Raw genomic sequence first — 10,038 nt, 5'->3', positions numbered from 1 at the left:
GGGGGAGGTAACTGGCTCTCCTCACCCCAAGCGGCGTTACTGGGCACTGCGTACAAACGGCCTGAACTTAAAGGCCGCCACGGAGCCTGTTAGGGCCGGGATGGACTACAGAGTGAACGCCACGTACCTGTGCCTGTCAGCTCCTGCCCAGGTCATCTGCAAGCAGGACCGGCCATTTACTGTCCGACCCGGACGGACTGCCGCGTCTCCCTGCCTCCCCACCCGCCGGGGGCCGCCTGGACTCTCCGGAAGTCGCCCAGACTGGCCTTGACCAGCGGGCACCCCCAGTGTGGGAGCTAACTCTGCCCCTTGGAGCCGGAGCCGGAGCTGGACGCCCCGCTCTGGGGAGCCTTGGCGGCGCCTGAGTCCTTCGGGTCCTTCCTCTCGGACTTCGTCATCCAGTAGGACAGGAACATCTGCCGCTCGTCCTTTCTGTGGTTCAGCTGCCGGGCGATGGCCTGGGGGGTCGTGCCCTTGGCGTCCTTGGCGAGGGTGGGGGCCCCGTACTTGAGCAGCAGGCCGATGCAGTCCGACTGGCCCATGGCCACAGCCACGTGCAGAGGCGTCCTGCCCATGGGGGACCGGCCGAGACAGCTGGCGCCTGTAAAACAAGGATGTCGGGGAAGGAGGTGGGGTGGGGTGGGGTGGGGGGTGGTGGTGGGCCACCAGCCTGGCCTGTCCAGGGAGAGAAGCCGGGGAAAGGCCGCAGCCGTGACGGGAATGCTTGGTGGTGTCTGCCTACGTCTACACTGGGTGCGTGGGAGGGAGCGACACTCCCCCTGCCCCTCCCCTACAGCCAGCGTGGCCTCGCCTCCCGCGGCCGCCCACCTACCGCCGCCGGTGAACGTCCCAAAGACCCTCCTCCGACTCCAAGGCGACACCCCCAGCCCTCGGGGTCACGTTCCGGGTCTTTCCTGCTCTCTCACCCCCCTCCCCCTCCCCCCTTGTCACTGCAGCAAGACCCTGCAGCAATGGTCTCCCCTCCCCCTCCACGGGCCCACCATCTCTGCCTCCTGTGCTCGTCCTGCTCCCTGTCCTGCCCCCGGCCCTTCGCACGTGCTCTGCCCTCTGCTGGACACTCCCCTCCTTTTCTCTCCCCCCCAGACGGACGGACTCCACCCTCCCTGAGGTCTCATTGGCTCCTTCCAAACACCCTTCCTTCACGCCCCCTTTCCGCCCCAGGAACTCGGTGGATGCCCGGTAGGCGGGCCGCGTCTTCCGAACACGCCGTGCACCACCGACCGTGGAATTAATTATTTGCAATCACTTCCTGCCTCCCCTTCCTAAGCTCCGCGGGAGCAGGACACGCAGCCGTGCCGGTCTCGGCCGGTCTCCACCCCGGCCCCAACGCAGCGCGACGCCCGGGAAGACGGGCGCCCGGGGGAGGACAGACGACAGACGCCCGGCTGGCGGGCAGGCCAGAGCTTCCGCCGTGCCTGTCACTGCCTGCCGCCCAGTGGGTGGGCCGATGACAGGTGTCCGATGCGGGCTTGTTGAGCGGCATCGAAGCCCGGGTGACAGACGTCATGATGTGGGAAACGGGGCCGTTCCGTTTCACGCTGCCGGCCCGGGGGACGGCCCGTGTCCGGGAGCCGTGGCTGGCCGGCGAGGTGACGGGTCAATGAAATGGGTTCGCACGACGCCCAGCCTTGGCCAAGACGCCTTTCCACGGCGGCTGTCTTGCAGAGGACAGACATCTTTGCGACGCTGGCTGTGATTTTTTAGCGGGTGCTTTCAAATACATCACAGTTCCATCAGAGTGAAAATGACTTTCTCTGAGCTTAAAGGACCACTGGCCTGTGGAAGCCCACATTTCATCCCACAACAGGCGGAGTGCAGGAGGCCGAAACACTCTGTCCATCACGGACTCGCGGCCCGGCCCTGCTGGCCGAGCGCCGGGGGTGCCCCCCGCCCACCTTGCTCTGTGGGAGTGGGAGAAAAGCAAAGACGGGGTGCAGAGCGGCCGGGTCAAGGCCACGGGCGGGAAAGAAAGGGGTCTCATTTGAAGGCAAGTTGACAGGGGACACCCTCGGATGAGGCCCCTTCTGGGCTGGCAGCCACGGACCAAAGGCCCTGTGTGTCTCCTGTCCCTCCTTTTCCGCAGGAAGCGGTGGCCTGGGCTGTCCCCAACTATTGTCCGTGTTCTAGAGTGAACGACCCTCCATCCGTGGGCCCCGTCCCCCAGAAATGCCCTCCAGGGAAGACGGCGTCCTCCGCAGGGTCGCATGCAAAGCCCAAGGGGGGACTGGGGGACAACGCAGGCCAAGGGCAGGTGGGAGCGGGGGGAGAGAGAGGAGAGAGATGAGAAGCAGGTCCGAGGGTTTGGGGCGCTGTCTCACGGGCCTGGAGGAAGCAGACCGGCTGACCCGCCGGCCGGCAGGAGGAGGGTGCCGGCTTGGGGCCCGCCCCTGGGACCACGGCAGACACCCCACCTCAGTGGGGGACGGGGAGGAGCATCCCCAGGGCATCTGGCCAGACACGGGGGCCAGGAACCCTTCCTGCTGCGCTCCGGAAAGTTCCATCCCCTCCGCAGACAGGAGTCCCGTGAGACCAGGCCAAGGGAGGGAGGGGACGCAGCCCCCGGCGAGCCCGTCCTGAGACACCGCAGACAGGGACCACAGCCGGCGCCTGGCAGGCCCTGGGCCCGGGAAGCCCCTGCCACAGGGACCGGGGGACCAGCCGCTCTGCTCCCCCTGCTCACTAAAGGCTCCGACTCTCGAACGCCCTCGGCGGTCTCCCCGAATTACCGTGTTCTAGAAGGTACTGGACAGCCTCCACGCGGCCCCGGTGCGAGGCGACGTACAAGGCCACGCACGCCCTCTGGGCCACCCACGCCTTCCAGTGCTTCTCGCCCAGATACAGCGAGTTTGCCGTTTGGTAGGGGGAGTCCTCGTCCACGCCGAGGCAGGAGAGCTGTGCGGGACACACAGAGAGATGCGAGTCCGCGGGGTGTCCCGAGGACAGGCGCCCCGGTGGGGCGGGGGACGGGGGACAGGGCACTCCCTCAGCCCCGGGGACGGTTTGCTCGGATGCCGCAGGAGGGCTCCGGACGGGGACGGAGGGGAGCAAACCCTCGGGGAGACGCTGGGAAACAGCCGGCGTGGGGGGCATTGTTCGGCACTCTGCACGTGGGCAGGAAGTCCGAGCTCACCGGCGGGCGGGCTCGGGAGGCAGGAAATTCTTCCTGCCAGTGTTTGGAGGAGAGAAAAATAGATCTTCCTGGGTGTCCAGAGGAAGGGGCCTGTGGCAGGCAAGGGAGACCCCAGCCGGCCCGAGGTGGCTCCCCAGATGGGAGCGGACTTCCCCGGAGACGCGACGAGTCCTGACCTTCCGGCCCATTTGCGGGCCCATTGTCTCCCTTAACTCTTGGAACTCTCTGACCTCGGCTCTCGGTGAGTGACGGCCCGGAACACCACCCTCTCAGGGGGGACTGGGGCTCCCAGCACAGGGGCGAGGGAGCGGGGGCAGGACACAGTCCCCGGTGCCTGAGCCTGGTGCGGGGCGGCCGGGAGCAGAGAATGTGCCCACGCGTGAGGCGGGGGCTTGGCCGTCCTGACTCATGACGGAAGGACCCCCTTTCCAGAGCAGAAGCCAGAATGCCCAGGCATGCACCGAATTGCCGAGGAGGCCTGGGAGAAGGAGGAAGGCAGGGAGGGGCGTGGAAGGGGCTGTGCGGACACCTGGGCAAGGCCCCACCCTGCCCCGTCCTTGCTCTGGGGCCTCGCACCCATTTGGGGGCACCCCCGAGCACCCCCACCCTTCCCCGGCCTAATACCAACACCCCGCCCCCGGCCTTCTCTGACCCCTCTCCCAGCCAGAACTGAATTGGTCTCCCCCGCACCATGAGCTCATCGCTTTCCAACCGAATGTACTTTCCAGAAAGAACATACACTTGTCCCCTGGCGTCTGAGTGATTCATCTTCACTGTTGGGTGGACACGCTGGTTTTCGCCTCCCTCCCCTCACTGCCCACCCCAGCGCTCGGCCAAGAGCCGAGCACAGGGCCTGGCGGAAAGCAGGCGCCTGCTGCGTGTCAGGCAGGGGGCAGGACCCCACGAGGGTGGGGCGCCCACCTTCCGACACACGGGGCCGAGGATCACCCCGAGCGTCTCGCTGGCGGTCAAATTAGGTTTCCAGCTCCACAAAACCCACCTGCGAGCCGAGGCCGTGCGCCCTGACTCCCTCGGGAGGTTCGAAGGGGTCGTCAGTCACCAGCGGGGGCATGCAGGGCGACCACACACCCAACGAGTGAACGGAGACGCTCGGTCCAGCCTTCCATCAATTCGGACTGAAGCACATTCTCCGAAACGTCCCCTCGATATCCATGTGAAAGCATAGGCGTGCCCCCCCCACCAGCCGCCCACACACATGCACACAATTTACAGTTGCCTCGTGGAGTGTGGTATCCACTTAAGGAATTATGGACACACCTTGCTGGTGTCCCCTTCCACGGCAGCCGCGACCAGGTCCGTCCATCCGTCATGGTGCCAGACACATAATGAAATAATTCCTCCGGGAACGACATCATGGAAGTTCAGTGTGCTGTCATCCATCATAATTCCTACGGAGAATCAGGTTTTCTTTTTTAAAAAAACAAAACAAAAAAACTGGGCATCAAGGTAAACGATTGGGTTGGTTTAGTGCAGAGATGCCCTGACCTCCGGCATCGTGAAGGTAACTGCAGAGCCCCAGGCACTGACCTCACTGGATGGCCTCACGGCCGGTCTGTTTGGGGTTGTTCATGCTTTTAGAAAATTAGTTTTGCTCAGCGCAAAGAGAAGCCAAGCCACACACACACACACACACACAAAAAGAGGCAACCATTTGTAAAATTCTGTAATTATAACTCATCCTGTTGTGAAAAAGCCTGAGTCACCTGATGAGGCGAACTCTGCAAATAGAACTAAACCCGTGGCAACAACGTGCCCCGGGCGCAGCACCATGCGGTTGCAGGAGCTACGCACGTCCGGCTGCAACGCCCTGGGCGATGCTGACGACGGCGGCCGCGGAAGCAGCCGCGACGACAGTGTGTTGGAGTGTTCAGGTTATAGGCTCTGACAGCGCTTCCCAGCCTGGGCGCTGCTGGGATTGCGGACGGGATCCTTCTCTGCTGGGGGGGTGGCGGGGGGCTGCCCTGGGCGTTGCAGGCTGTTCAGCAGCACCCCTGGCCTCTCCCTGTGGGGCGCCAGGACCACCGTACCCCAGTTTCAACCAGGAAAAATATTGCCAGACAACGTGACTTGGGTGGTGAACACACAAGACGATATACCGATGATGTATTAGGGAAGTATACACTAGAAACCTATATAATTTTACTAACAAATGTCACCCCAATAAATTCAATAAAAATATACAATTAAAAAGGAAGAGTCTCCAGGCGTTGCCCAATGGCCCCTGGGGGACAAAACTGCCCCAGTTGAGAAGCAATGGTAACCGGCATTGCAATGTGGACGTTTGCCGTAATTTGGATCCGGGATATTAGGAGTCCTTTGTCAATCGGATCACCCAGAACAGCCCCTTACTCTTACGGAAAACGGGGTGAACCCATTCACACTTTATACCTGCAGACTCTCTGGGGGAGACAGGAGTCGGGGGAGGAGACAGAAGTTGTATTTTCTCTGTTGTTTTGAATGCCCCACGTTTTCTTACGGGGTCACCTGTCACCTTGCTCAGCAGAGTAATCTGCTTTCTCCCTCAGTGACACCTCACAGGCGAAGCTCCACTCTGCCCAGATGGGCGTGTGACCTACTCCGAGTGGAATTCACGGGTTGGTTTGTTTCGTGACGGAGTAGCTACTAAGCACCTGTACGAAGTACCCGCCCTCTTTCGTCCCCGTGACAAGCGAGAGCTGTCGCCTCCGTCCGCTGGTAAGCACACGCAGGCCCCGGTACACGGCACAGCCAGGCCCCAGGCCGGACCTGCCTCCCTTCGTGCTCTGCGTGCGCGTCCCTCTGGGCGCCACGGGCATCAAGGTCACCTGCCACTCTAGCCAGTGGAGGCACATGGGAGACAGCGGCTGGCAAATCTGTTCGTTAGGGTCTTAACTGTGGTTCCCACACAGAGGATCAGCAGGAACTAGTGCAAGCAGGACAACTCGTCTTCCCCTCCACCTTGAAAACAGTGAGGAAACAGGAGAGCGTGGGTCCCGCGTGCCAAACGGCTGCTCCGGAAGCCCGGGCCCCCGCCTTCCCGACATGCAGGCAGCAGACGCTAATAATCGCCGATAAATGAGCAATGAGAGTGGACGCCGGACATGTCAGGGGACCCTCGTCCACGAGTTCACTCACCCCTTTCAGATTTGTGTCTCTCGGGGCTTCCGCGTGCATCATCTCATTCGATCCCCGCCCCCTGCCCCCCAGCCCTGGGCCTTGGAGGTCCGGGGCATCCGGGCTGGAGCCCGAATCCCATCCATCAGCACGGCACCACCGTCTCTCCGCACGTGGGCCGTCCACAGGGAGGACCGCGACCCCCCGAGAGGCCACACTTCTCGTCGCAGCCGCTCAGTGCTCGTTGAGGGACAGGACTGTGACGTCAGAGTGAAGTCACAATCCCGTGACTCAGCTTTCTTGAATGTGCTGCCTCAGCACAGCTCCCCGGCAGCAATGAGTTCACAGGAGGGGGGCCGGACACGTGGGGTTCGGGACACGTACTTTTCTAATCACTGGTTTGAGAACCCAAAGAACTTCCACAGTTCACCTCACTTTCAACATGTGGACTGCTGCCTGGGTTCAGGATCTGTGTCCCTCCGCGGAAAGCCTCGGCAGGGCCCCCAAAGCCCCTCCCAAACACGCCTCCGCTCCGACCCTCGCGTAGGAAGGGGCCTCGGCCTTTCACGGACAGCTCTCCCGGGTCGCTTCTGTCTCTGGAGGGGACTGGCACGGGATTTCTCCGGCTAAGAGGGCTCCTCGCGCAGACGGGGAAACTGAGGCCTGGAGGGGCGGCTGCGGGGCCTGTCCACCCGTCCCCTTGACTGGCCTGCAGCACCAACCGCACCTCGCCCTTGGTGCTGCCACGCCAGCGCTGTGCCCCTTTTCTTCACCGCTGATTTCCCCCGGGTCAGGGAGAGGATGGAGGGGGGACCTTTGACCCTGTTCTGTGTCCTGACTCCTGCAACGGGCGGGAGAGGGACAGCCAGGTCCTCGGGGGGAGGAGAGGATGGGCTCCAGGGTGTCTGCCCTCCGCTGGGGGCCCCCACGTGGGAGGTGCCTGGAGAGGGAGCCTGGGGGTCCCAAGTTAGCCACAGGGAGCTGTGGGTGCTGGGTTCTGGTCCCGGTTGGGCTGGCTTTGGGCTCCTGATGCGGACAAGGACACAGCTTGAGACTCAGGGTTCAGATAGGAACTTGGCTAGTGCCCGTGTTTGGGGTTCAAATGTGGTTGGGGGGGTGACCAGGGCAGAGTTTGCTCTGGACTTGGTGTCTGATGAGGGCATGGTATACTGTCTGTTTCGGGGTCCTGGTAAAGGGAAGGGTCTGTTCTGGGATGTGGGCTGGGCTTGTCTTGAGATTTGGGGGTTCCAATGTAGCCCTAAGTGGTGGGGCACAGGGGTGAGGAACCAGGCAGGTCTGCCCTGGGACTTGGGGATCTTGATGGCAACAGGGTCTGCTCCGAGATTTGGGGTTCTGACACAGTCAAGGTTTGGCCTAGAACTTGGGGTTCTGATGTGGAAAAGGTTGGCTGAGGGGTTGGGGTTTCACATACAAGCAGAGTTTGCTCTAAGTTTGGGCGCCCTCAGGTAGTAAGCAGGTTTGTCTTGAACCTTGTCTTCCTTGTATGGATATGGTTGGCTTAGAGCTTGGGGTGCTGATGTAGGCATGCTTTCCATGGAGATTTGGGGTGCAGACATGGGTGGGTTTGGTCTGATTTGGGGGATCCCTTGTAGGCGGTTTGTCTCATGCTTTGGAGCCCCTGCGAGGACACTCTGCCTGGGGCTGGGACTCTGGTCTAGTTGCTTGTGGTGAACTCGGGACCAGGCCCGCAGACGTGGGCAGAGGTGGCTTTGAATGTCGGTGTCGAGACGTGGGGGGAGTTCGCTTTGGGCTCTGGCACCCCGACATACATAGAGACGGCCGATGGATGGGGGCTCAGATGTAGGTGTGGTTAGCTCAGGGCTGGGGAGCTCAGAACTGGCCATGTCTGCTGGGCGGTTTAGGGGCCCCATCTGGGTGCTCTGAGTCTACTCTGGGTTTCAGGGTCCTGCTGCAGGCAGGGGAGCATAGGGAGTTTATTTGAAGTTCAAGGGCGGGCGGGCTTTGCATACAGATGGGGGTCCTCAGGTGGGCAGTCTGTCTCAGGCTCTAGCGGTCCTCAGGGAGTGAGGCTTCAGGGATTTGGGGTTCCGATAGTCTCGTGGCTAGCCTGGGGGCCTGGGGTTCAGTCTCAGCCAAATGTATTCTTGGGTTTGGGGTCCTAGAGCAGGCAGGGTTGGTCTGAGCTTCAGCATCCTTGTGCGGACACAGTTGCTGGAGGATTCGGGGTTCTGAGGGAGTCATGGTCACCCGGGAGATTTGGGGCTCAGTCTGGGGCAGGTTTGTTCTGACTCTTGGGGTCCCGAGGTGAGCAGGGGTTGGTCCACACTTTAGCACCCTTACATGAACATAGTTGCCGAAGGGTGTGGGGTTCTGAGACATTCGTGGTTAGCTTTGAGATGTGGGGTTCGATCTTGGGAAGGTTTGTTCTGGGTTTTAGGGTCCTACAGTGGACAGGCTTGTTTCGGTCTTTGGAGCCCTTGGGTGGACATGGCAGGGGGGAAGATTGGGGGTCCTTACATCCTCATGTCCAGTATGGGGGCTTGAAGCTTGCTTTGAGTTCGGGGTCCTGTCGTGAGCAGATTTGACAAGGTTACGGGCTCCCACTGAGGATAGGCATTTTAGAGGGGGGTGGGGCTTGCAGTTTCAAGCACGCACTGCTGGTTTTGGGACTTGGGTCCCTGAGGAAGGTTTGGGGAGCTGGAGGGTCCTGCTGAGGCAGCGCATTTTGGGATCGGGGTCCTGACCCGGGTAAGGACCTGCTGGGGGGTGGGGCCCTGACACAGACGGGGCTGTTTGTGGGGTGGGGTCTTCCCGCGCGCGCAGAGCTTCCCTTGAGACAGGCGGCCTACTGTGCACCCGCCCTCCGGGGTCTTCCCAGCCCCAGACCTCCATCCGAGGTTTCCAGTGGGGGGCGTTTGTTCTGACATCTGGGGGTGCTCACTGGGCAGGCGTCCCTTCAGGGTCGCAGGTTCAGAAGGGGACTGGGCTCCCCGGGTCGAGGGAGCACAAAAGGTGAGGGGCGGGGCTGAGCGGGGGTTGGGGGGGCCACCTTGGTCCAGGTACCGGAGCACCAGCAGGTTCATGGGGACGCCGGCGATCAGGTCCAGCTCCTCCTTGAGCTCGCGCACGGTCATGTCGCCGCGGCAGTTCTTCACTTCGAAGGTCTCCCCGGTCTCCTCCAGCAACACCCGCAGGACAAACACCTCTGGGGGCTCATCGAGCACCAGGCTCTCGGCCTGCGGGTCCCCGCCGCGGCTCTGGGAGCGGGGCCGGCCCCTGGACTGCGCGGGGAGATGCCGCAGGCCCCCGGAGCCCATCCTTCGCCTGCTCAGGGCGGGGTCCTGGCCCAGGGCGCCCCCCGGCGGCCCCGCCCCCGCTCCGCCCGCCGCCTCCCCCGCCTCCGCAGCCTCCGCCGCCTCCGCCCGCAGCATGGCCCTCTGCCCGGTTTCGCCCCGCTCACCCCTGCTGCCTGCGGCGGCCGTGCGTCACCACTGACCCTACCCCCCCCGTAGGGCCAGCCCCCCGCGAGGAACAGAGGCGCGGCTCCTCGTGGACGCGGTGACGGGCCTCGGGTACGCGGGAAGGACACGGGCGCTCCCTGAAACCGTGGGAACCTTTATTGGGATCCGTACAAAGGCGCCGCCCAGAGGCCGCACCCCCAGCTCCCACCGCGGAGCCCCCGGCTCCATCTCGAAGTTTCCGAGCTGCTCTTCGTGCCCCTTTGGTCTGCAACGCGAGGCCGCTTCCGGCCAGTGGGAGGAGACCGGGGCCTCGTCTCCGAGTCTGTTCAA

At 62.8% G+C, this 10,038-nt stretch overlaps 1 protein-coding gene across 1 annotated transcript; it reads right to left on the bottom strand.

Moving 5' to 3' along the window:
• Positions 1-296: 296 nt before the first annotated feature.
• Positions 297-9,678, bottom strand: ANKRD60 (ankyrin repeat domain 60). The gene is made up of 4 exons (XM_045833136.1): positions 9,297-9,678; positions 4,430-4,560; positions 2,748-2,913; positions 297-601 (listed from the first exon to the last, which is right to left on the bottom strand). The coding sequence occupies exons 1-4, from the start codon at positions 9,676-9,678 to the stop codon at positions 297-299; spliced, it is 984 nt and encodes a 327-aa protein (XP_045689092.1).
• Positions 9,679-10,038: the final 360 nt, after the last annotated feature.

Source organism: Phyllostomus hastatus, unplaced genomic scaffold, assembly GCF_019186645.2.
Source record: "Phyllostomus hastatus isolate PE091 unplaced genomic scaffold, TTU_PhHast_1.1 phas_contig_17, whole genome shotgun sequence".
Classification (NCBI taxonomy): domain Eukaryota; kingdom Metazoa; phylum Chordata; class Mammalia; order Chiroptera; family Phyllostomidae; genus Phyllostomus; species Phyllostomus hastatus.
Note: the sequence above shows the minus strand (reverse complement) of the source record. Positions and strands in the feature narration are given on the sequence as shown.